Source organism: Echeneis naucrates, chromosome 14, assembly GCF_900963305.1.
Source record: "Echeneis naucrates chromosome 14, fEcheNa1.1, whole genome shotgun sequence".
Taxonomy (NCBI): domain Eukaryota; kingdom Metazoa; phylum Chordata; class Actinopteri; order Carangiformes; family Echeneidae; genus Echeneis; species Echeneis naucrates.
In genome coordinates this window covers 7,549,491-7,576,286 of record NC_042524.1, presented here as the reverse complement: position 1 = coordinate 7,576,286, position 26,796 = coordinate 7,549,491, and the positions used below count along the sequence as shown (strand labels likewise).

The window sequence follows — 26,796 nt, the reverse complement described above, 5'->3', positions numbered from 1 at the left end:
GTTTGTAATACACTTAAAAAAATTAAAACAATTCTCACAATCAGGGCTCTGCCATCATGAATTATCCCTCTGAAGAGCTGCTGCCAGATGTTCGATCCATGTGGGGAAATACTGGTCTCAGGCCATACGTTGAGTACAATGAATTTAAATCCAGCATTTTTCTGGCTCGTCCTGTAACAGTGTCAATCAAAGCCATGTCGCTGTTATAAAGATTAGATTTCCATGTAAATTGTGGCAGTGCAGCATGTACTCTGGTATGATTTTACATCACTTTCACTCTATAATTGAGTCCACCAATTCCTCCCTTTGTTCAACTGCTGGTCACGTAAAAAATTAGACGAGGACACTGAAATCTCTTTGTCTCCACAGATGAATAGTGTGTGGTGTGTGTGTGTTTGTGTGTCGGTTTGTCCCACTTGATGAATAGGGGTTTTCTATTCACATGCTTGTGGAACAAAGCTACTGCAGAGTTCAAGCTGCTGCTGGATATCCTGTTGATATCCCACAAACCCATTCTTTGGGCTGTGAGTGCATGTGTGTGTATGTTAATACACATAGCAGCCGTTGTAGAGTGCTGCTGCATCGTTGTGGTTAATTATACATTCCTTTTGCGCAGCTTACAGTGGTGTGTGTGTGTGTGTGTGTGTGTGTGCTGCCTTTTGTGAGCTGGGTTTTAGGCTTATGCCTCATTCCAGAAGCATCCAAACCACTGTCCTTCAAATGTCATTGCTGCGCTGCAGACAGAGCTTGTGACTGGCATATTGGTACTGACAGATTTGCTTCGCTGGTTAAATAACACATCGCAATCACACGCAAACTTGATCTAAGTGACCAGAAAGCCAGAAAGAAGCTGACCACCTTTCACCAAAACATGTCCAACTGTTACTGAAATAACAAAGCGCCTTTATTATTGTTATGTTTCAGCTGACCATGTGGACATCACTCTCCAGGGTGTTCATTGGACTGTAGTGGATCATTGTTTCATTTCATTTTCTTCAAACCGCTTCTTCACACGTCAACCAACACGTGATTATTTTCAATGCCATTTAGTCGGGAAATGATCTTTCAACTGATTGTTTACTGGCTTGGTAAACAACCATTTGGGGATATTTTACAAATATCTTGTAAAATAATGATCATATATGTAAAAGTAGATTTTAATTTAGACAGTGTAGTCAAAGTGTCATCCTCATGTGTAGTGGCTATTAGTGCTGTTTTTATTTTTCCATGTGTGGCTCCATTTGGGCCACGTGTGTAGCTCAGGAGGAAGTAAAAGAGAGAAGAATGTGGGAATATTGTCATACAAGTGTGAGAGAAGAGGCGAAGAGGACAGAGAGGCGGGTGTCAACAGGGTCACCTATTTTTAGCTGTCGCTGTCCTCTGTTGTCCTTCCTGCCTGGACATGGACACACACAAGTGTGCATGCACATACACAAATACTAAACAACCATGATAATAGAGCATCGTCTACAATCACATGGGGTCACCAACAACTGTGCTTTTTTTCCACTCTAGCTGCATATCTGATATTGCATATTCCAAATATTTCTTTTTTCACATTAATTTAGCAGGAACGCAAAATCGGCATGCCACAGTTAAAGAAAAAAATCCTTGTTGTCATTGGCGGTCCGGGGTGTTTTAATGCTCCTCCTGAACAGTATGATATGAAGGCAAGCAGGTAGTTTCCATTTGACTTCAGTGTTTTTTTTGTGTGATAAACCTACGATGAAGGTGAATTCATTGCTCTGTTGTGCTCAGTGTCTTAGTTACAGTGACCTCACTGTCAATAGCTTTCTCCTGAGGGTATAAATTATTGACAACTTAACACATCAAAGTCTGTGCCTGATCCGAGTTATTTGGGAGTAACCAGTCTTCACATCTGGAAACCATCCTAACTGTTTGGCTAAAAATCACTTTTTAAATTTTAATACAGTGAATTCTCATTACTGTTTACTACACACATGCATACAAGAGAATATTTGACCAAGAGGTTGAACTTGTGAATAAGCTGAGTGAACCAGCTGCCTTAAATGGTAATGCATCACTGCTCCCTACGTCTGTAAGCTGACATTTCTTTCACAACACCTTTTCTGGACAGTGTACCTGTTGTAGGGTGTAATTCTTTCTCATAATTCATTTGTTTTGGCAAGTTTTGACACAATCATACCAGCCAGCAATGTGTTTCTGATTTGAAAACAGTGGTGTAGTTTGTGGTTTCTGTGTGTGGTTTTGCTTGTACATATATGAAGGCAATTGTGTACTTGTGTGTTTCTGAGTGTGTCACTGTTGGCAGCATCTATCAACAGGAAGTGATGTGACGTGCATATAATGTATATGTATTTACATTTAGAGGCCAGAAAAATATCTGAAGTTACCTCACAATAGCGTTTGCCAAAATGTACACTGAAACGTCCTCCAGGGCTGAATGAGCCAAACAGGATTGTGCACTTGAAAGATTTTCATCGCCACTTTGAGCGAAGCAACCTGAAGTCATCGTTTCCAAAGTAAAATAGTAAAGCCATGCTTCTCAGTCACGGGGGGGCAATACAAACCGAGAGAAAAAGTGAAATTGCTTGTGCTTGTGGCCCATACAACATGGACCTTGTCAAACCCAAATTATTTTGTTAAGAACACTGTCAGATAACTGGCAGGCCGTTACACACTAACACAATGCAGATTACAGGGACTGTTTCAAATTATTGCAATGGACTGAGCCCATCTGAACTCAGATAGGCCTTTCATGTAATAACTCAGAGAATGTGCCCCCTTATTATGCAGCAGGACACCAAAAATTGATTTAAACCACATCCAAAATAAAGTCCCATCATAAAATTATCATGAAACTAAAATTCCAAAAATTCTGAAACAGTTGATCTAATTTACTACATTCATTCATCTTCAACCGCTTATCTGTTTCCAGGTCACTGGGGGTGCACAGAAAGGCCCCAAACCGGGAACCAAACCCGCAACCTTCTTATTGTGGGACAACAGCGCTGTGCTGTCCTAATTTACGACAGCTGAACCTAAAAATGACCAATATGTTTTTGGTATTTGTAGCATTTAAAGTATGCACGATATGATAAATAGAATGCATATCTCAAATTTCATCAGTTTCCTTTTCAGCATCAATGTTAACTTTTGGGTTCTTGTTGTGTGCTGCACTTTTTAATGCCCTATTATGATATTATGGTCTAACTTTAGGTGCTTCTGCCAAACTTCATAACTGCAGGATTAGAAAACACGCCAGGCGAGTTCTACGAAAATGTTTTCGTTATGTTCTAATGTTCTGCTCGAGATTAATTTATAATATATTGAACCTCATGCTGAATTAAAGAAACTATAAATTTTGACTTAGATATCCAACTCTTTAACTGAAACAATGTGGCGTTTTTAATATTTCTAAGATTTATAGAACAGATTTTCTGATCTTGTAACAAAAGTTGTTTTCCACAATTGTGGTATCAATTACTTGAGTAACATATTTGCAGAAGTGGACAAATTTTAGGAAACACAGCCAGCGGTTACAAACATTTTAGCTTTTGTTCTTCACAGCATTTTAAAGTTGTGATAAAACATTCCAAAACACAGGAAGGAGTAAACTTTTCAGTTAATAGACGCTTTAGTTTTATGTCAGCGGCTACAGAAAACCATGACCTATCAAACCAAAATGAGCATAAATCTTTTTATTTGTGGGCTCAAATTTAGGCTGCTAAAGTCATACAGGAAGAAATTTGTCCCTAAGAGTCCCATTTAAAATAAATATGAAATAATAATAAATAAAAATATACAAACACTTTTTTTCCCCTGTTCTGTTACTTTATCAAGATGTCTTTGAAAAGTACTCGTCTCTTCAAAGTAAATACAATCTTTTCATTTAGGAATTAGCAATTAGTAAATAGTAAATAGATATTTGGACTGATTGCAAAAATAATTAATCAATCGGCTATTAAAACCTGTCACCAGACACGGATGTTGTCACTGGAGCAATTCAGATCAGAAATAAATGGCACCCTTCTTTAGCTTTCTGGTGAAAACAGTCTTAAGATGTCACTGCTTGTTTGGGTGATAAACCCAAAAGGCATGTTTAAAAATCTGCAGCATGATTAAAATGAAGTTCTATCAGAGTAAAACAAAAGTGTAAGTGTGACCAAGGCGCTCTCTTATCTCCCCCCTCTCTGTTATGACAGAGAGAGGGGAGATAAGAGGAGTGTTTTGTGTAGCTCAGGGCCATCAGTGTTGTCAGAGCTGGATTTCATTCCCACTGAAGCTTCCAATGACTTCTTTTTTTTTTTTTTTTTTTTTTTTAACAAATAAATACACTTTATCGTTGAAATAACATGACAAGGAGTAATAGAGAGAGAAGATGGAGACTTAGAAAAGATAAAAGATAATGGACAGACAGTATATCAGTATAAAATAAGATGGAGGGGTGGGATGATCTGAGATCAGCTTGTGCGTACAGCTTGTGCAGCCATCCGTGCTGAAAATAATACTCGTGGTTTGAGACGGAACAAATGAAAAGCTGCAAAAAGGTCAGTGAACAGTGTGGCATAGAAAACGGGTACTTTTCTGCATCCTGTCATGTGCTTTGATGTGCTTTATCCAAGGACTGATATCAGTGATGCTTCTTTTGAATGTTACTGCTGTGCAATATACAGATGCTGTCTTTAAAATCATCATCAGTATTATTGAGGGAAGATTTTGCTACTTCGTCATCTTGACATGTCACAGATAACTTGGAAGCCATACTCTGCTTTGGAAGTAAAACCTCCGAAGAATGCAGATGCAAAACTAAAATAAAACATATTTATGTTTTCTAGGAATCTTTTTGCAAAGGGACTTCAGACGTGATAGTCTTTCCCTGTCTTAAAACTTTCAGTTCATTTCTGTCACCCTCCAGGTTAGTGCTGCAGAACTTGAGCTCACAGTTTTCGTTCTGCACTGGGCATCGGCACTATAAAACCACAGTTTATCCTTCAAGGTTGACGTGTGGTCTCATTTTAGTCATACCTTAGTTATATTGAGGCCACTGAGCCTCTCTGACGCACAAATGACTGACATCCTACAATGTTTGAGTCAGTCAGAGAGCGAGGCAGAGCGAGGGGAGTGTGTGTCTGTGTCAGCATGTGTGTGTTTCTGGCAGCACATGGAGGAGCTGCTAAGGCCTGCGTTTCATTTCTGCGACTGGCAAGCTAACGCAGGTCTTCCAAGCGCATACACACACAAACACACACAGGTCTCCATGGAGGACTTGTGGTATTTACATGAACATGGCCAATTACGTTCTGTCTGTCTTCTCTCTCTACACTCATTGTCCTTTCCCTGACTCCCATCTGTCTTTCCATGAGACTCTTGATCGCTCCTCTTTCCCTCCATCCCGCCATCCTTGTCTGGGTTTCATTTCATTTTATCCATATTTTCTAAAACGTCCACAGAAGTACATCTTTGCTGGTGCACATCTTTTGTAAGTTTCTCTCCTCTCTGGAAAAGTGGGATATCCCTGCTGGGATCAACCACATCATAAAACACTCCCATTGTGAGGCTTTTTCTTTTTCCTTCTTATTTGACCATGGACGTAAATTAACAAATTAGCCAAAGCATCAATATAATTGGTCCTTATTTCAAAATGTCCCTGAACTTTGCATCTTGTTTGCATGGTTAGGGTTAGTTCTAAATCTCTCTAGTTTCTTATCCTTGAGTGGCTTCTGTCCCTTTATGTCTTTTTCTATTTCATTCCAATTCTGCATATGTGGCTGACCTGTAGTAGGCCGCCCAGCAACAGGAAGTGTGGTATTGAAGGTGACCCCAACTTGAGTTTAAATGAACAGGAAGCCAAACTCACTGAGTGACTGTCTGTCTCCTAGGAGCTCTTAGCGCCTCATGTATTATTTGACAGGCATCCATCTGTCCGAAGCTTTTCATTGCCTCACTTGGCTAATGTAACTTAAGTTACATGGAACTTCTTGCACTTATTAGCATCATGCGCACACACACACGCACGCACACACACACACACACACACAAGCCTCCATACAAATGTAGGGAGCCATCAACCTTTATCACCAACGCCACTGGGGATCCATTCACAGTATCCAGCTGTCTGTGTTTAGGCTTTTTCCACTCATTTTCTAGAACAGTACAAAAAGTCATATTCTACTGTATAATAGTAAGTGAGTATCTCCACTGATGAAATGAAAGAGCTCACCCTAACAGCTTCTTTTCCTCTTCTCTTTTCTTATCTCTCTCTTATCTAGGTCTGTCAACAGCCAAGAGGAAGTTTGCTGACTCTCTCAATGAGTTTAAATTCCAGTGTATTGGAGATGCCGAGACAGATGATGAGATATGCATAGGTAAGCTTGTTGATCTGGAATGCAATACGTTCTCCGCAGAGGGAAGCTTGCTAATAGGCAGGAGCTGATGCCTTGTCTCTTATTAAAAAGACAAATGAAAGGACTTAATGCGGTCCTAATGCAGAACATTGTGAACACTGCCTCTAAGGTCAAATATGAGCAAAACTGAATCTATTATCAAGTGTATTTTTTAACTGCAAATGAAGTTTTCATTGAATTTGGGCATAATAAGAATGTGAAAGCAGTGAAATTACCTAATTTATCTCTCATACATAATATACAGTCATTATTATATAAGCTTTTCCTCATCCCCAGTAATCAAAGGATAATAAGTGCTCGACTTGACCTAACATGTTTTAGAAGTCTTGCTGAAGCCCCTCCAACGTGTATTTTTCTGTGCTTCATGCTGCCTCCCCTTCCTATGCAGTGTGTGACCTAACCTTAAAGTACTGATGTACATGAGAGAATTGTGCAATGCTGGCGTACATGAGAATAAATCCATCCATCCATCCCCTGTGATGATCTCATCCAGGCCTTGTAGTGCTCTCTTTGTGTTCAAACAGCCTGCTGTGAAGCACGCAGTGACCACCACACCCTCTCATGCTGCCTGGCTCCGTCTTTACAGGCTGCAGCTCTTCACTGGCCTCACCCACCCTCTGCTGTTGTTTAACTATCTTTAACTATCTTTCCTGAACAGCTTGCCACTCAGCTGGGCTGCACCACGGCGCTGTTTTTTTAGGATATTCATAGCTTTAAGTCAAAACTCATGTCTGACACAATGGCTCTTTCACTTGAAGCTGATCTACAGCTTATCAGTGAAAAAAAGACATCGTTTAAAATAATAGTTCCAGTATTCAAATACTGTACCCCAATTTACTTTTAGCGGTTCAATATCGTGTAGTATATTCTCTCAGTATCACATTTTCATCAGCGAGTTGGGTAGATTTAGAAACTGATTGAGCTGGGTTAGGGTGAGGGTTAAATGTTTGACTGAATTTAAGCTTTATTAAATGTAGAGCTGTTTTGTTAATGCATTCCTTACATAGTCCAGAGCTCCCTCTCTTTAATAGTTGAGAACCAAATCCAGTAGCTTGAGGTCTGATTTTGAGGAGCAGAGCAGTGTGTGTGTGTGTGTGTGTGTGTGTGTGTGTGTGTGTGTGTGTGTGTGTGTGTGTGTGTGTGTGTGTGTGTGCATGCGTGTCCTGTCAATTAATAATCAAGGGATAAAGTTGGGTATTTTCATGTGCAGAATCTTTGGGTTTTTTTTTACATGCTGGTGCAGATGCACCACATGATCAACATGTATGTGCACTCATTAAGTATAAGAAATGAAGTGTGTGTGTGTGTGTGTGTGTGTGTGAGAGAGAGAGAGAGAGAGACAGAGAGAAATGTTCGACAGGAAAAGAGGCAGTTGAAGTGGAAACTCTGGCCCAAAACAATGTAGACATGCTTCACTTGCCAGCAAGTGAGGGAACAAGCACTGAGCTGTGTTGAAACTCTCTATAATTGCGGTTTCATTTCCAGTTAATTACTCTGCTGTGTCATGAATATCTGTAAGAGGTCCAGAACCGACACAAAGCACCTTCGTCACCACCATCTCCTGCCAGGTGTCTGTTTCTGTTTGACTTTACTTGTGTGTCACTCACCATCACTGTTTGAAATACTGTTCTTTTCTGGCTTCCCTCTTTCTTTGCAACTGTCTCTTATCTTCTTATGTCTCTTTCTCTTTTGCTGTCTGTCTGCCAATGTGTCTCTTTAGCCAAGTCTCTTCAGGAATTTGCAGCAGTCCTACAGAACCTGGAGGATGAGAGGACTCGGATGGTGAGTGGCTGAAAAAATAGTACGGGATACTTAAAGATGGTTCGGGACGTGTAGGGGCAATTTCTTTTTTCACATAAGATTTGTCATCCCTGTGTCCATATTTTGGTAGATTATGGTAAATAATTGATTTTTATATCATGTAAGATTTGCAAATAAACTCTTGCTTGCATCATTATATTTTGACAGAAACTCCTGAATAACAATTTCAGTTTAAAAGGTGTCAGTAATCCAATAGTGTCTAGTGTGTGTGTGTTTATGTTTATGTTTATGTCTGTGGGCCCCCAGATCGAGAATGCCAACGATGTGCTCATTATGCCTCTGGAGCGGTTCAGGAAAGAACAGATCAGTGCAGCCAAGGTAAAGGAGAGAGACACTGCACAGACACTGGACTGGTGGCAGAGCTGACTGTCCTCACATACTGCTGCTATTGAAACATATGTACTGGAAGTGAAATCAATAAATCAATAACCTCCTTTTAGTGCTTCTGCAGCTGTGAGAGGAACACGAGCTTAGAGCCCGTAAAAAAAAAAAAAATATATGGATGACAACAATATGCAGCTATTCATTTTGAAAAATGGAAATAATGATACATACTGCTATTTATCAGCAGTTTTACGAAAGATCGACATGTGATTCATCAGAGTCATCAGACTGTTAACGTTCAGAAGAGACCTCCGCTCACCAGAGCTGTGGTAATTGACATGCTATCTTTGACCCTTTAATGGAGGCGAAATAATTTGCAGTCTGAGCAGCATTAACAACATTAGCACCTCCACATCCCCACTGCTTGGTTGACATTAATGCAGTTTTATGTTCAGAAATAGACAGTCTTTATGTTATTAGTTCACTACATCACAAAATTGGCTCTACAATTTTCCCTGAGAAAAAACCTGATCTCAGCTGCCACAGGGAAATGACTGCTGCTTGTATGGCCTGTTTTAAAACTATTGGTTCATATTGAATTTCCTCCAGGATCTAATCCAGGGTAATTACAGGATTTCCTGTAGTGTACTTTATATTGACATAAAGTACTGGTATTGAGTATGTAATAATAATGCTGTATACTTGATGCAATGGCAGCTAATTCCTTTTGAATGAAACTGAATTATAGGCCATACCACATCAAGTGCAGTATATCTTGAAAGCTGAAATCCACACCATAATGGGTCATTTTGTCTATACTGCCGGCTTGCAATGATTTACATCTCTAAATGGCCAGCCTCCTTATCAAGTTCGCCACCTTAGAAAATGCTTCGAACAGTCCTGCCAGATGAGTTAGAAAAGTCGTTTAAGTCAAGCTTGCAATGAAAGGCTATAAACACATTTACATGTGTCAGGCTCTGTTCTCTCCTACTGAGCGACTGTGTATCACAGACTGCACCGTTGCTACATGACCTGGATAGGAGATTAGAGGAATATATAATCCTGCCATAAATCATTACTTCTCACTAGGGGGTCTCTGACGCCAACAGGGCTCCCTCATGGCACAGCTCAGCTAGTGTTGTTTTAGAGTTTCAGTGAGTATAAATCTCTTGCACCTTGACCAAGCACACAGGCGGGTATGGAAATGTTCAACATTTGGGAAGGAAACAGGTAAATAAACAGGCTGGATGATTACCATTATAATGGCTATATCTTGGCTCTGCTTCAATACCCATTCTGCTGAGTCACTGTAATAATATTCAGATCGTTGGACGGGACACCAAATGTATCTTTTGCTCTGAGAAACGCTGCGGCTCATTTTAATAATAAGTACCATACTGTACATTTTTGTGGTAATCCTTTTGCCCTGTTTAGTAAATGAGCTCACAGCAGGTCATGGCACACCAAGCCTGTGCAGTCATTAGCTATAGGGCCTAGATGAGCAGCCACAGGGGTCCCATTACATACATGCATGATTAAACATGATACCAGTGGATACTTTGCTCATCCCTCATCTGGTAACAGGTCACCGTTTGATTGTGACATGGTGGACAGATTAAGAGGTGAACGTATTATCTGTATGGTTAGGTCACCAAGAGCCATGTGCTAATCCCAGTTTAGCCCTAAAAGAGCTGACAGCATCTTCGCCTGGCACAGTTTCACTGTCCCTAAGCTCCGGAGCTGGCACAACCTCTAACGCCGGGGCAGTTTTAGGAATTCACACTGATCAAAAGGCGGTATGCAGAGAGACATGTTAAACTAATACTGCTGTGAAAGCTCCCTTTAAGGGTCCTTTAGGGACCTGCTGCTGGTAAAGTCAGGTTGAGGTTGGGGTTGTGTTGATGTTTGTTCTGCTTAGCCGTGACGCATTGTTACCTAAATAAACACAGATGTATGTCTTTGTGAAATGAATGATTTTTCAGGGTTTGGGTTGGAGGATGGTTTTCTACCACAGTAGGTGCTGCCTCTGCTGTTGACACTGTTAATGATACAGTTCACTATATTTTCTTTTACAGTTAGGTTTAATGTGCTCTGCTGGAGGCAGAAACCGGCAGAGGATGTCGATTTGTTAATTGGTATCATTTTTTATTTCGCACTTTCTGGATGACAATGCAGTGAAGTCGAGCGTGGAGTCGAATTTAACTGCGGCTGGACGTGATGCTGCATCAGAGCATTTCAAAAACTTCATCATGAGTCACTGAACACACTGTGATGACGCTGCCACCTGCTGGCTGAAGACAGAAGTGGCTCGAGTAACTTTATTTAAAGATTTTGTGAAGAAATTAACAGACTAAAAAGACATTCACAGGGACTATGTACTACATATACACTTAGACACACATGCACATACTTTTTGAGTTAGCCAATCTAATCAAGCTTATTTTAATAGATTGTTTTTTTTTCCGTGCAGTGTTAAAGTGCAGTGTCATGAAACCCACAGTGGGAAACAGTTTCATCTGTTCATCTTTTCGGAAATGATTTTCATGGTGAATATGACAAAGTGAAAGAGGGAGCGGGCTTCAAACAGAGGCCTTGTTGTTTAGAGGAATGCTCATCGTCTTGATGTGTTCCACAGCTGCTGTCTGTTCCTCCTCTGGCCCCGAGGACTCGACTTGTTGTTGAAACTGCTTTGGCAATACAGCACCTGTGTCATGTGACTTCAGCAGCAATTGACATCATGGTTTTGCAGACCGATGAGATATTATTTCCCTTTTTTCACTGACCTGGGGATTTTATCTCCTCAGCAAATATCTTCCCATTGACACTGGGGAAATAACTAGACAGGAAGATCAGTGAAATCAAATTATATAAATGGAGACAGATGAGGAGAGATCATCGCTGTTACTTAAACATTCTCCAAATTCAGCCTTCCTCCAGTGCTGCTCATTGCCTTGTAACATTGAACACAATGGGGCTTTCTCACAGTAGACATTATTTTGCTTGCCATAGGAATGCAGCCATCAGTAATTTTATTGTTTCCACTTGAACTTTCATCATATTGCCCATTCCAGCATCAGTAAAATCAAGACGAAAATAAAATCTAACTGGCCAACAGATGTTTGGCTCACTGGCGTGCACACTCACAGCCTTTTGCTTCTCAAAGAACAGATTGTGTGACCAGCAATGTATAGCAGAGATTGGTTTAACTGGCAGTATGAATAATACATTCCACTGTTTCTGTCAGTTTTGACCAATTACCTGAATAAAGGAGTATAGTAAAATTGTGTGTGCACACCATGACTTTTTTTTTTTTTTTTTACTGCTCTTTTTAATGTTTCTAATGGTGTTGCCCATTTTTGAGCTTCTGTCTGAAGCTGCCGTCTGGTGATATCATGAGCTTTAGAAAAAGAAATGCAATAACACCAACAGGCTAGAGCAGATGTACAGTTTTTACCTCATGTACAATCTTACCCCAGGGGCTCTCTAACAGAGTGTGACCCGCCCTTATCTGCCCCTCCTTCATGTTTGTGTTCACTTCTTTCCTCTTTCCCCTCTCTCTCTTTGCGCTGATATTTATATCTTTTCCTTCCATCAGTTTGAATTAGGTTAAACTTAAATGATCCTAAAGTGACTGATCGCATCTGTTCAACCAACGCAACATGTTCAGAGCAGAATCAGCTGCTCCCTCTGCTTTCTCCTTTCTGCCTCTTCTGATTCTCTTAAGTTTTTTCTCTGCATTTTTTTAATGCAGTGACCTTAAGGAGTACACACCCGGCTGTGTGTGTGTGTCCCTGCTTTATCATCCATCCATCTGTCTGTCTCTTATATTGGTGACCTCAGCTCAGATGAAGTAGTCTGTTGTGTTATAAGCAGCTGTGTTCCACAGAGGATCAGTTTTGGACGTACTGGCAGGTGGAAAATATCATGTGAAAGCTGACAGAAAATGCTAACCTTGTGCACGGCTGTCAAAACATGCGCTTCAGTCACCACAGTCATTTTTTTTTTCCCTACAAGTGAAGGGCTGTGGTTGTTCGATTGTCAGTCACTTAATAGTGCTTATCAACAAGTTGCCTCTCACCCAAATAAAAGCATTACTATATATTTAAGTTTTTAATCGATCTGTTACAGGAAGCCAAGAAGAAATATGACAAAGAGACAGAGAAATATTGTGCAGTCCTGGAGAAACATCTTAGCCTTTCTGCAAGGAAGAAAGAGTCCCATCTGCATGAAGTAAGCTGATGTTTCAGTGAGTTTACACTGTCTCTCTTCTTCTTTCCACCTGATACGTTATTTTTCTCCTGTCCCTTCCCTGTTGTAGGCAGACAACCAGGTGGACAATGTACGGCAGCATTTCTACGAGGTCTCTCTGGAGTATGTCTTCAAGGTGCAGGAGGTCCAGGAGAGGAAGATGTTTGACTTTGTGGAGCCTGTAAGATGCTTTCATGTTTTGTTTTTTTTTCTACTGTGTAACTGTTTTCCCCAAAATTGCTGAGCACACATGTTCTTCTTCAGCAGCGGGCTGCATGACATTCCCTCACTTTGACATATTCACACCCAGCAGCTGCTTTTCACCATCAGCTTTCTGTTGTTGGCACACAGCGGTTTGGGAGATTCTGGGCTTTTCTCGAGGGCACCTCAGCGGTATCTGCAGTGGAAATAAAGACAATTCGTTGCACACACACCAAACAAAGCTGGCTTTTTATTTTAAAGGGGAAAATACAAATAGGTCAAATTCACTACCTCAAGTTTAAGCTTTATATAAACTGTATTAACTGTTTTTTAATACATTCATTGTTGCACATCTCCTAACTATTTGGGAACGTCTTAATTTTCATTTTCTAAATCCTTTTGTTTCTCCTCTACCTCACAAATCCACACATTCTTATACCATCTTCCTCCTCCTCTTCTTCTCCCATATCTCCATTTATTCCCTGTCATCCTCCCCTTTTTGTCCTTCTCTGGCTCTCTGACTTTCTTGTTTCATTTTCTTTCACTCAGCTATTGGCATTTCTCCAAGGCCTGTTCACCTACTATCACCACGGCTATGAGCTGGCTAAGGACTTCAATCACTTCAAAACCGATCTCACCATCAGCATACAGAATGTAAGGTTGCACACACAGACACAGAAAGTACAAGATCACGCTGCACAGCACATGAATATGCAATTCATATAAATCAAGTCTGTGTTAATAAATGAAATTATAAAAATAGAGGAGCAGCAAACTTTTGTGTTTGTCCGATGATACTTTTCTTTATCCAGTTTTATTTTTGGCAACCAACAGGGTTTGGAGGGGTTTCACTGTTCTAACATGATAGACACATTTCTGTCATCCGAATCTCAGGAGAAGAATTCTTTGGTCTGCTTAATCGGCACAGAGGAAACTGTTTAGGGAAAAAAAGGAGAAAATAATATTTCAGATGTGAAACAACTGCAGGCTTCACGTAGGAGAATTAAAAATTCAAACACACACAATGAGCCTTTCTAGTTTATTCGGTTCACACACATAGCTTTGTTCGTGTCTCTCTTATTCTGCTGAAAAACAGATAAGTTTAAGTTCTGCCATTGTTGTAAGTTGAGCTCTTTGAGGACCACCTCTGTCCTCCCCTGTGCTTATGTTTGGACAGACAAGGAACCGCTTTGAGAGCACACGGTCGGAGGTGGAGAGTCTGATGAGGAAGATGAAGGAGAATCCACACGATCACAAGAGTGTCAGTCAGCACACCATGGAGGGATACCTGTTTGTACAGGAGAAGCGTACGTATATGTCCACTCTTCACGTTTAAACGTGTTCATATTATCGTTTTGTCTTACAACAAAGATACAATCAAGCCACAATGTTGCAGTACCACACAAACACGAATGAACTTGTTTGCCTGTGTGTGTGTGTGTACATTCATACTTATATGTGCATGTCAGAGGTGAGTTATTGTCTCTCACACATCTCACATTTATACACACACACACACACACACACACACACACACACACACACACACACTGCTGAACAAATAAAACATAATGAGCCATGAGATGATGAAGTCAAGTCTGATCTTCTGAAGATGTGACAGTTGCTCTGAGCAGGTACCATGGTAACATATCTAGTACCAAAACCAGGCCTCTTTCTTTACCCTGTCTCCTCCTATTTCCTCTGCTCTTGTTTTTTTTTTGCTGACCATTTGACATCACTCTTTTCATTCCTTTCTTCTCCTGTGTCCTTGTTGTCAACCTTTTCTCTCCACTCTGCATGTCCTCTTCATCTCTTTCCTTCAGGTTCATTTGTATCTACCTGGGTGAAGTATTACTGTACATACCATCGTGAGCCCAAGAGGGTGACCATGGTACTGTTTGACCCGAAGTCAGGAGGGAAAATGGTGAGTAGTTCTGCCCTTTTCAATGTACATACAAGGCCATGGTGTCACAAAGGCCAAATGTCTATGAAACTTTCTAGGTCTATATGTTAGCAAGACACAAAACATGAGACTTCACAAATGTTGAGCGTATGCACCCACAGGTAGAAACCCTACACTTCAGCCTGTCGTGATGCTGTTTGATTTGCAGCTGATTCTCACCCAACACTTGGTTGCACACATACTGGGAGATACTGGTTTTATGGGAGAGGGAGAGAGAGATGAAGCATTCCACAACAGCAGCTTTGACAAAAGAGGGTGCAGGGTTGCCAAATGATATTTGAGTAAAGCAGCATGACTTCAACAGCTTTCCCATCATTCCACATTTAAACCAAGTAAGGCAGATCTGATTCAAGTTCAGGCCTGTTGTCTAAAAGTTGTCACAGAGCATTTTGAGTTGGTCCTGTAACAAGTGGTCAAAGTAAAAGAAGAGAGCTCGTAACGCAGTGAGACGGTAAGAAAGGTTTTATATTATCACAACAAGAAAACCACAGAGATCTGAAGGAAAGACATGCTGAAATGGGTCAGAGGGAAGGAAGCAAAAATAATGGACCCAGAGCAGCTGTAGTGGATTAGACTGAAAGACAAGAAGTCAGGGAATATGGAGTCAAGATGATGAGAAGGGATTTTGTGTTTTATAGTAAGGGATAAAATTCTTTGCAATGCATCTTAAATATGTATAAAGTGAGGTGGGTAAACTAAATTATTACTCATTTTTGTAACTGAAAACATGTGCCACGAGTCTGTTATGGTTGCAGCCCCAATAAATGACCATAAATGGCCATAAATGATTCACCATCGCTTGGTTGTGCCAGCTATTTCATATATTGCTTCTACATACTTTACATTTTCATGTAAATAATGAAAAAATGAAAGAAAATTTCCTTATTGTATCTGAACCTCATATGTGTTTCGTGATCAGTGGGCTTGATTTAGTTGAGTGTATTCAGAACCACCTGTTCGTTCCTATTTATACATATGTTCCTGTTTATCAGTCCCTGCAGTGATATGTGCCCATTTGGCATTGATCGTCCGAAATTATCATGATGTTGTTCCAACTGGAAGTAAAGCAAGTCGAAAACACTCACTGTAGCTTCAGTGGTCCTTCAACACGAGGACTCCTCGAAAAAGTGAAAACTAAAGTTAATAAAGTTAGAAATTTGTCCAAAGAAAAATTTAGTTGTCCTTCCAAATTATTACGTTTAGGTCAGTTGTTCTGTATGTATCAAACTACCTCTAATGTACCATGATGCTTTGTATTTGGCTTTGTCAGGGAGAAGAGGAGAGCTTCACCCTGAAGTCCTGCACCAGGAGGAAGACGGACTCCATCGAGAAGAGATTCTGTTTTGATGTGGAGGCAGTGGACAGGTCAGTGGCTGATTTGACTATGTGCTTCTGCACGTCTCTCATGCCAGTCATGGACTTATTAAATCCGTCTTTGATCTGCCTCCAACTCGTGCTTTCTAATATCAACTTGAAGCATTGGCTTTCTTTCAGTGTAATGCGCTTAGTATCTTCTAGTTTTATTTACAGCTTTTGTATCTGTTTTCAACAGATAATTTAATTGGCAAATTTGATGACTTCTTTGGGGAATATTGCAGTAAATCAGAACGTTAAAAAATTACTTAAATATCTAAAGTAAAAAAACTAATATGCACTTCAGATTTCAAAGCAGCTCTTGTCTGCGCAACCAAGCAACAATAATAGCAAACAGTTATGAAAAAGACACAAACATGGCAGGACTTTATAACAGAAAATCATTGAAGCACACTGTAATTTCACACCAGAGTGAACATTGTCTTCACGTAACAACTTACAGAGGTATTAACTGAGCTACAGCACATGGTGTCATTACTCATAAGATACACATGAGGGCGTAGCTCAGTTGAGATGAGCCTGAAGACTGGACACTGTGGCGGTTAGTCTTCTCAGGCTAGGCCACCTACAGTGCTTTCCTTCCTTTACTGCACCCTTTCACCCCCCACCAACCTCCTCTCATCAAATCAGCTCACTTTGTCATCATCTCATTCCTTTTAATTCCTTCGTCCCACATTTATGGTGTGTTTGTGACTCTAAAGCACACACGAACTCATCCATTGTTTTTACAAAATTTGCAACTCTTTTGTTATTGCACAACCATAAAACGAAGTGATACATTTTTACGGATGTGCTACTTTTCATGTACTGGTGTGTGCATGTATCCGCCTTAGTAGTAGTAAGTGTTACTGTACACAAGCATCTGGCCATGTTTGGATGCATGCCATTGCCTTCTGGCTGTATACTGTGATTGAAAGGAGCAGTGACAGTTGAAGGTGAGTGGTTGATGGTGAAAAGCCATATAGTGTTGATTTAAAACCAAGGACTTGATTAATCAGATTGTGTATGTGTATGCTTGTATTTGTCTGCGGTACCTCTGTGTGTGTGTGTGTGTGTGTGTGTGTGCATGTGTGTTCATTTAGAGGAGATTGGATCTTCGTCTCAGTTCCTTACTTGAACAAATCCTCATTAGATTCCTTGTGAATTTATGGGCTGACTTCTGTGTCTTTGTTTCATCCTTTTATGGAAAAAAAGCTGTTAATCATGTGTTTTGTTTTGTTTTTTTGTTTTTTTTGGTTTTTTTTACTGGAAAGTGATACTGAAGTCATACCTTAGGCACCCATAAATGAATATGCTTTGCATGAACATACCTCTCCACAGAACTAAGTCAACTATGTCTCAAGAGAAGTAAGAAACATATTAAATAACACATTTTTTGATCAAGTGTGTTTATACTTTTAATATTATACTCCAGCTGTTGTTTAAAGTCTGATGTTGGAATTACAGCTGTATTAGATTTGCATCTAAACGGACAATGTTTGCCACTGGCCTTGATATTTGATAAGCTTTTGTGTATATGTGTGTGTGTGAAGGTCGGGAGTGATTACCATGCAGGCTCTGTCAGAGGAGGACCGCAGGTTGTGGATGGAGGCCATGGATGGGAGAGAACCAGTAGGTTACCACGGTTACAGGTTTGCTCTAATGTGACACAAACAAAGAGAGTGAGTGACAGAGACAGAGAGGGACAGCATGTACGCAAAGCAAAACATTAAAAATAATTCAGCTGCGCTGGTGTGACCTCAGCAGCGTTCCTGTGACATGAGCTTTCAGCACATACAATTTATCACCTGTTAATGTGCAGACGGAGCTTCCTGTCATGGGATCTTTATCTTTTTCACAACATAGATCTGAGGATTCATAAGATAATTAACAGGATGACAAGCAACAGTTTTTGGCAGCAGCAATTTATTATTATAATTTTTATTTTTATTTTTTTTTTTGAAATACTGAGCAATTTAGCTAGCTTTAGCCTGTAACAATGATGCAACCTTAGAGGGCTTGAATGGAAGATCGATGCTCGGTAAAGCTTCTCACCACCTATTGACATGCCCTATCCAACCAACAGCGAGGGGGGAAGTAACAAACAAACATACTGTCATATGGAAAGTCGTAAGGCAGAAAAGACTTACTGATAGCGTGCCTACCCAACACATCTAAACCTGCAGCTCCTCCCACCTGAAGCTGGGAGTGCGTCTTAGCGCTGCTTTCCATACTCTCATTTAGTTGCATTCATGTCCAGGCACCTTCCTCTTCTTCGTGTCTGCATCCAAACATGCAGAAGTAATTGGCATCCATAAATCCACCACAGGCTCGAACAAGCAGCAGCCCGTCTGACAATTGTAATAGGGCGAGAAATATTGATGATCTTATTTCTCTTGCCCAGGCCTTGGACACCTTTTTGTCCTTCTCAGTGGCAAGCTTCAGTACCTTTACACTGATTGCCAATAAAGACTCAGCCACACAATTCCACCTTTCAGAAAAACATGGTCGATTAGAGTGCAAACACATGCAATCAGTCAGGCAGACAGACACACACACATCTTTATTTGTATGTCCTACATTTTCTACAATATATTATATGGCTGTGTTGTTTTCGGTGTAATGTCATGTGTTTGCGTGCTAATTTATCACATTCTTGTGCTGCTTTTCTGCTTGGGTTTAAAGAAGATGAAAAAATGTGTGTGTTTTCTATTTGCAGGTGTACAATCTGAACAAAGACAACCAGACTGAAGGCAGTAAGTAGCTTCAAGTGGGCTCAATTTAATTGTTTAGATAAAGGCCCATTGTTAGTTATCTGTGTTAGTATTGGAAGGGAAAGGGTTTGATGTAAACAAAATATTCTGAATGCTCTGTTATTCATGGCCAAGGAATCATTCAGTATTTGAGTATGTGTTGCACATTATTTAAATTTTGTGGTGTCACATGAGAAGGTAATGCTGCTTTGCAAATCAAAGTGCATGTAAATCAAGAACAATTTTCTCCTGACCCTGACTGACTTGACTGTGATGGCTCACACTCACTCTGTTGACTCCCTCTTCCCTAAGTGGCCCAGCTGGATGTCATCGGCTTCAACGTGATGAAAAAATTCATCTATGCAGTGGAGACTCGAGGTACAATGTTAGCACAGATGCTGCAGATATCCTGCTCCTCTGCTGTTATATGCTTTACTTTCAGTTGTGCACTTTTTATGTGACACCACAGTGATTCATCTGTCGGTAGGAGGCTAGTTGTTATCGACAGTCTGATCTCAGTTAACATCCCTGTGTTTACTTTGCTTGAAAATATTCTTCTACTGTATTACTCAAGGGTGACATATATGAAGTGGACATTGGAGCAGGCAGTTTTCACTATGTACACTGACCAACCTAATCACCGAAATAAACTGCAAACCTACTGACATCAGTATCTGCTAAAGTTTCCACCACTCCCACATTAAAAAGTTCTGATTTTAGAGCAATTACAAAATATAAGCAAACTTAAACCTAAACTTTGCACGTTAAGCAGTGTATGTCACAACAAAGCAAATTTCCATAATTTTCCATATTTTTCTGTCTGAAAGTACAAGATGTGCAAAAATTTTATCCAATGAAATGAAAAAAAAAAAAAAACCCAAAACAAACAGAAAATGTAATGAATGAATTTACTACTTCCCTGCAACCTCCAACCAGAAAACTATCTTTGAGTGGTTAAAGTTGGAAATATAAGTTACTTACTAATTTTTATTTGCCACCTTGGCAGCATCTGAAAAATCATCAGTTTTCTCCCTCTCAACATCATCTTGAGAAGGTCACATATGTGTCTATATAATGAAAGATTGTTGTACTTATAATTGTCCATCCTTCTGACTCAGTACTAAAGGAGACCAGTGATTTATAGCCAAGGTCCCTCGTAACTGGTGATTATACAACATGAGTCCTGAAGGCTACTGAAAAACAGAGTTTATATAAACTCCAAACATTGACATAGTTTATTAAATTATTGCTGCAATGGTAATATTGTAATTTAACTATATTTTCTTGACTTAATGAGCTGTGCAGGGGATTAAGCCTTTTAGCCCAATGTTAAACCACACCACATTATACATGTATACATGAAGGGGAACACAACCGTGCAGGGAAGTAAACACACTTCCATATATCTGTCACATTAATTACATGGTGCTTTAGGAAGTAACAGAGTAGCACCATTGAAACATAAACATGAAGTTCTCAAAGAAGGTACAACATAATTATTCTAATGTAAAAAATACAAAAATACACAGCAGTTATCTCAGTATTTAACAGTAGCACCAGACAGCTAGTAGCCTACATGTGCTATGTTGTGGGAGTGAAGAAAATATTTGCAGAGATAAAACACAATTGTGGTTGTAACAGTGTCAGTTCAACAACTTTTAAGAACCGAGCATGTATAGTTTGCATTAATTTCTTATTTAAAACATACTCTATGACATCTCTGGTCCTCTAAGGGTTAAATAAATATGTACATATAAGTTATTAAGGCCTGTGTGGTAGAAAAATATTGTTTGGTCTAAAGTCAATCATTTGAAATGAAAGGCTTCAAAGGTCTGCAGAATCTAAACCTTCTCAGTATGTTGTCTTTTAATGCATCCCTGCTAATACAGTCTTTTTGAAAATGTCACTGTAATGGTCGACGTGTGCAATAATGTTCCCTTTGTCCTTCATCTGGTGCACCATGATGGTGCATTCATTCACGCTCCCCACACTCATTGCTCGGCCTGCATGTTTACATTTAGCATAATGTACATAATGACCGCCTTGCCTTCCTCAACTGCCACAATTATTTCCCACGTGAAGGACATCTTTAAAAATTCAAGTATCAAATAAAAATTGAAATGGCGGGTGGTGTTGAAAAATAAAATGTTAAGGTAATTGTAAATGAGAAAATTACCTCACTTCTGTTATATATCTGCTGCTCTGCTCTTGTCTTGGCTTTCTGTAAATGGATGAACTCAGAGAAAACCATTTCACACACATATATTACCTCCATCTTCGGTAATTTAGACTGGAGCCCAGAGAAAAATGGTTTATTTTGGTCGCTTCAAGAAAGAAAATAACCCTCTCCTCTCCTTCAGGTATTGATGAACAGGGCTTGTACAGAATTGTTGGTGTCAACTCCAGAGTACAAAAACTGCTGAGCTTGGCTATGGGTAAGGAAACGCGCACATGTTCAGACAAAACTGAAAATAACGTCTGTTTCCTCTTCAGTTATTTTTTTCTTCTCTATATACTTTGTCCATCAGATCCCAAAACGTGTGCTGACGTGGAGCTGGAAAATCCAGAGTGGGAAATTAAGACCATCACAAGTGCTATCAAGCACTATCTCAGGTTTGTGTGAAAACGCTCATACAAATGGACATAAAGTGTGCACGCTGCATTGTTTTTATTAAAGTGTCCACCAGCTTTAAAAACATCATTGTTTCAGTATTCCTTGTTAACCACCCTTGTGCTCCTCGTGAATCATTCATCTTATTCTAAAATTACAGTACTTTTGCTGTTCTGAAACTCTGGCCGTCGTGCATTATGAGGCAGTGGCTTGGATTCTTCATTTCCCTTTTCATTCACTCATAAATTGCTGAATTTATTCTGCAATCTTCAGAATTCTTTTCTAAAAGCCAGGGAGGTTGTTGTCTTGGTGCCAATGTATTGTTTGGCACTTATGATCAATGATGCAGCCGCTGTCTTACCTGCTGGCCACTGTATGGCAGCTGCCATTTAAATGACTTTGTCCAAACCATGTTAATAAGTTTTAATCAGGATATCAGAATTGCGGGAAGCTGGGACCTGGTTGGGAACAAGCAGTGAAGTGGAAGGAGAAATGAGCAAAAGAGGGGAGTACGGGTGTTCAAGCTGTGCTCAGCCTGCACTATTCAAGACGCACCCACACACACGTAGACAATCACATTGTGACAGCGATTAGGAGCTCAGGTCAGCTGTCGTTGTAGTGATGAACAGCTGGAGGAAAAATACAAGCTCATTTTAAGCCATTTAGATTGATTCATTTCCGTTAGGTGACCAGACTTAAACCTTTCCAAGTCAATTTTCTAAGTTGACTTTCTATAAATGGCCTGTGTTTTCAGAATGCTGCCCGCCCCTCTCATGACATACCAGTATCAGAGGAGCTTCATCAAAGCTGCCAGTGAGTATTGTCTCTTTGTGCATCTTATTTTCCCCTGCGGTATGCGCTTAGTTGGCAAAACACACAGAAAACTCTCCAGCAGTTTGAGGTTTGTTTGATTCACATTCTAAGATTAACAATAAAACACTGCAAGCACTTATTCTAATGCCACCCTGGATTTCATTACTAGCCTGTAATAAAGAAAAGATCATAAATGATTTCCTGAAAACAAATTGCTTAGTAGCAGAATCTGTTTGTTTGGGGGTTTTTTTATATTACTTCTCAATCTTTTTTCACTGTCAGTGAAGCATTCTTAAGCCTTTTTCCATCTCAGGTTGTAAAATGAAAGCATCATATGAATGAAATCATGATTTGCTGTTAAACCAGGTGCCAGATGCAAATAAACGTTAAACCTCCTGAGATAACAGCATAGCCACACTTCTACTATGTATGCCTCTTTGTATTTGGTTTGGTATACCAGCCTCCCCGCTGTGGATCTTTATGCCACCAGAGGAACACAGTTTGCTCCGGAACTTTTGTACCAGATATAGATTCAAATTCCCCATGAAGAGGTAAAGTCTTGGGGGCTGATATGAAAGTCACTGCCTATGAAGAGCTTAGTGTTATGAGGCTTGCTGGGAAAGAAAGCAGCTGCAAAAATGCTCCTTTATTTTGCACCAGCACCTGATGGGTGGAGTGTATCATTTCAAGTTAAATAATTTCCTAAAAATTCACATTCAGCTGTCAGAAAGACAAATTAACTAAAGTCTCCCACTGTTGTAATTTCAGTGTATTAGATTCCTCTCATGTGGCGCCTAGGTAACAAAATAAACTTCTGCAAGCACTGGCTGTTTTTTTAGCGTCAGAGACTTTGCATGAAGACTGTAAAAGTCTGGTAACTTTGATGTCATCTGGCCTGATCTGCTAGATACAAGTTTAGTAATGTTATGTATATATATTCTTTTGCCTGGCTTTGAACTATCAAGTCCATTTCAGTGTTTTAACTCGATATTGTCCCTGCTGAATGTTACAAATAAAAAAAAAAAAAATAGGCTATTTCGAGCAAGTTGAAGTACAGTTAAGTTCAATCCAGTCCAGTCTAGTTTGACAGGATGTGTGTTCTTTGTTTGTCAGTGCCTGAGCCTCCGCAATGTTGAGCTGATAGGGGAAGAAACTCCAGGAAATGACCACGTGTCTCTGGCAGCACAAAAAGAAAGCGTTGCTCAGTGAGGCCAGCTGAAGAGCAAAGGAGAAAAAAAGTGTATTATTGCATGCATCAGGGAAAAGAGATATTGTGTGTTAGTTTATGAAAGACAATGTAGATGTTTCATGGCCAACTTGGACAACCAGTGCTGTAAAAAAGTGAAATATGATGTCTGCCGTTCATTTTGCAACAGCTCATTTCTCTCTTTTTCACCCGGTATGAAACATAGTTGGAAAATTTGGGGCAAAAAGTTGCCGTGAGTTTCTGTATTTGCATGCCACTCTTCTGTGTGAATGCATATCTGCAAGAATGCTTGTCTGCATGTGAAAGTGCTCTCTGGTATTTTTTTTTTCCGAGCCAGAATTTTACAGACGCAGAGTGAGGTCCTTTAAGGACAGCGTCCTCAGTTGAACTGTTTATTTCAGCTCCTCCCTCCCTCTCTCCTCCTCCCCTTCATGTACCCTTCATAACTCGTCCCATCGCTCATGGTCACAAATCTCATCTTCCTCCTACTCCTTTGGTTTCATCTCAGTTTACGCTCCCCAGTCCTGTACTGCTCTGTGGCTTAAATAGCTGGGTTTAAACAGAGAGCAGAATTTAGTAGGAAAGGGAGAAATGGAGTGGAAAAGCAGGGGGTATAAAAAAGGGATAGATGAGAAGGAAGAGTAGGAGGAGAGACGGTGCCACCTGAATTTGAGATACCTGCTTTAGGCATGTGGCAACACGAAAACACACAAACAGTAATCACTCATTAGCTTTCCTTGTAATATCTTCTTCATCTTTTCTCATTTATATACATTTTGCTCCTGCTTAGTTTTCCTCTCAATGGTAACATAAAAGGATGAGACGCGACATGGTGATGGAAGGTGCACACCATGAGGTTCATTTAAAGATAATATACAGTTTTACTAATACTACAACATATTTCCCAAAAAGCTGGCCCCTCTCTCTTCTGAAAGGCTTCAAGGTAAATATGTTGCTTCCTTTATTTTCAAAGTGAAGTATCAGGACATTAGTTCTCCAACTTTCATCCTCTTTTGTGGTGGGAGCAGAGTAAAGATGTAAGTGTTGAAGTCCTTGTCAGCAGTTGAGGAAGCTGGCCAAAGTACCTCTCCAACATCAGACATGATGTGGCTGAGTCTGTATTATTGTTATCTCCTCAGTACCTCGACTCTTTGTGCTTGACCTTCATGACTTTGCCTCACATTTTTCATTGTCGCATTCAACGACACAAGGTTATAAGACCGACCATCCACAAAGAAATCCACTATTTTCATAACTTTTTTTCTTTGCATAACTATGATTGCTTTTCCACAATGACTCAGTGTATCCAGATGATGACAAGTATTCATCCCACCTTTGTGCAGTTCGACCAGGCTTAAGGGTGTTTGCTGAAAATGGTCCCCTATTAAGATAATAAGATGCCATCTGGACCTATCTGATCTTACTATCTTAATTAGGGACCAGAACAACTTCAGCTAATTTGTAAAACATAAAGCAGTGATTCAACTCCAAAAGCTTTCAGATGGGTCAACAATTCACCCTGTTTTTTAGATTACACCCTTTAAAAGAAGCTTTTTTGAGAAGCTTTTAGCTGTCTTTTGGTCCAAATCCTAAACCAAGAGCCCTGCATGAGTTTGATATTTAGAGAATTGCTTATATGAAAAGCTCTATTGTCATGCTTATTTCATACATGCTTCCATGCAAACAAGGCGGTCACAGTTCAGTCTGTTCTCGTCTGTGGTTGCCTGATGGTGGAATGAGCTCCAAAAACGGTTGCGTTCTCAAATCTCTCAAGGACTCGTCTCTTTTCAGAGCACCTCCTCATCTAAAACCCCATATTAAACACCTTATTCAGCAGCTGTAGAGCTTAATACTGATTAAACTGATTCTGAATCCAATCACAATGCGAACAGAGACGTCATGCCACAGAAAAAATATCGGGTATGCTGCTCGGAGATGTCAAGGATAAATAATGAATGATAAAAATGTAGTGCTGCAGTCTGTTAGGCATCAGCCAATGGTCAGCAGATGTGGAAAGCACGCTTCGTTTAATATATATAGTGTGTATTTATTTGCTTTCCTGGCTTTAATTGGAAAAGTATTTATCCATACATAATCCAAAATTCCCTCTTGCTTAAGACCCGGACACATTTTTATTGCTTTTCTTTTATTAGAATTTGTTAGTAGCTGTAAAGAAGGTGGTAATTTAAACAAATGTATACTTTTTCTTATTATTTCAAGTTCACAATAAATGTCCCAAGTCGTCATTGCACTTCAGGCACGGTCGGTTAGCGTTAGATAAGTAAAACTGCTTTGAAATTATTAACAAAAACCCTAATTGTTTCTTTGCAATTGCTAAAGTGAATTGCTAAAATGATGTAGGGGCTGCAAGAATATTCTTTCGTTTTATCATTGTCAAATTATAAAATACCTCAGCTATTGGAGCATTGAGGATTGCAACCGTGCCTGCACAGCAAGAAGGGAAGATGTGCATGAATTCTAAGGTGATAAGTGCAGCAATGCTAATGAGCACATCAACTGCAGGAATGATCCACGCAAAGTTTCCACAGTTTAGAGTCTCTGTGTGAATCATTTTTAAATCATTTGTTCTAATGCAGGTATGAATTGAGATGAATTTTGTGATTATGATATGAAGTAGAACAAAGAATAAAATGTCTTTTCTGAATATCCTTTTATATCACTTTGTCTGTAATCTTGACATTTCAGTATTAAGTCAAAGTTGGGGAAATTGAGCATACTGTGGACCTGCAAAGTTTTTGAGGTTGATAGTGGAAAAATTCACACTCTCAAAGAATTTTTCATATATTTGTCTTATATCAGTTTTTTTGCTGTAAAATCATAAAAAAAAAAAAAATTCAATCGCAGAGAAGTAGAATAATTGCAGCACCGCTCCATTAATCCAAAACACACTGAATTAGTACATTTTAAAATTTTGCTCCTTCTCTTTAGCAGTGATGTAGAGTGTAAGGTTATTAAAAAACTGTGTGTTTGTTTGTGTGTGTGTGTGTGTGTGAACTGCCTCCTCTGCAGTGTATTGCCTGGTGCTGACAGCCAGGGCCTGAGGGTTGATCTACTGTGAGCCTGCTGTCATCTCTCTATCGACTGGCTCTGTG

The 26,796-nt window shown here is 39.8% G+C and overlaps 1 protein-coding gene across 3 annotated transcripts in view; it reads left to right on the top strand.

The window, feature by feature from the left end:
* The window catches only part of LOC115053885 (rho GTPase-activating protein 26), a 66,222-nt gene that overhangs the window by 24,924 nt on the left and 14,502 nt on the right, over positions 1–26,796 (top strand). For all 3 annotated transcript variants that reach the window (XM_029518749.1, XM_029518751.1, XM_029518750.1), the window contains 15 exons: positions 6,255–6,350; positions 8,110–8,171; positions 8,457–8,528; positions 12,663–12,764; positions 12,853–12,963; positions 13,533–13,637; positions 14,161–14,290; positions 14,807–14,907; positions 16,217–16,311; positions 17,853–17,931; positions 19,019–19,055; positions 19,365–19,430; positions 21,413–21,487; positions 21,581–21,665; positions 22,418–22,476. In XM_029518749.1, coding sequence (XP_029374609.1) covers positions 6,255–6,350; positions 8,110–8,171; positions 8,457–8,528; positions 12,663–12,764; positions 12,853–12,963; positions 13,533–13,637; positions 14,161–14,290; positions 14,807–14,907; positions 16,217–16,311; positions 17,853–17,931; positions 19,019–19,055; positions 19,365–19,430; positions 21,413–21,487; positions 21,581–21,665; positions 22,418–22,476 — 1,275 coding nt within the window. The remainder of the gene's footprint in view (positions 1–6,254; positions 6,351–8,109; positions 8,172–8,456; positions 8,529–12,662; positions 12,765–12,852; positions 12,964–13,532; positions 13,638–14,160; positions 14,291–14,806; positions 14,908–16,216; positions 16,312–17,852; positions 17,932–19,018; positions 19,056–19,364; positions 19,431–21,412; positions 21,488–21,580; positions 21,666–22,417; positions 22,477–26,796) is intronic.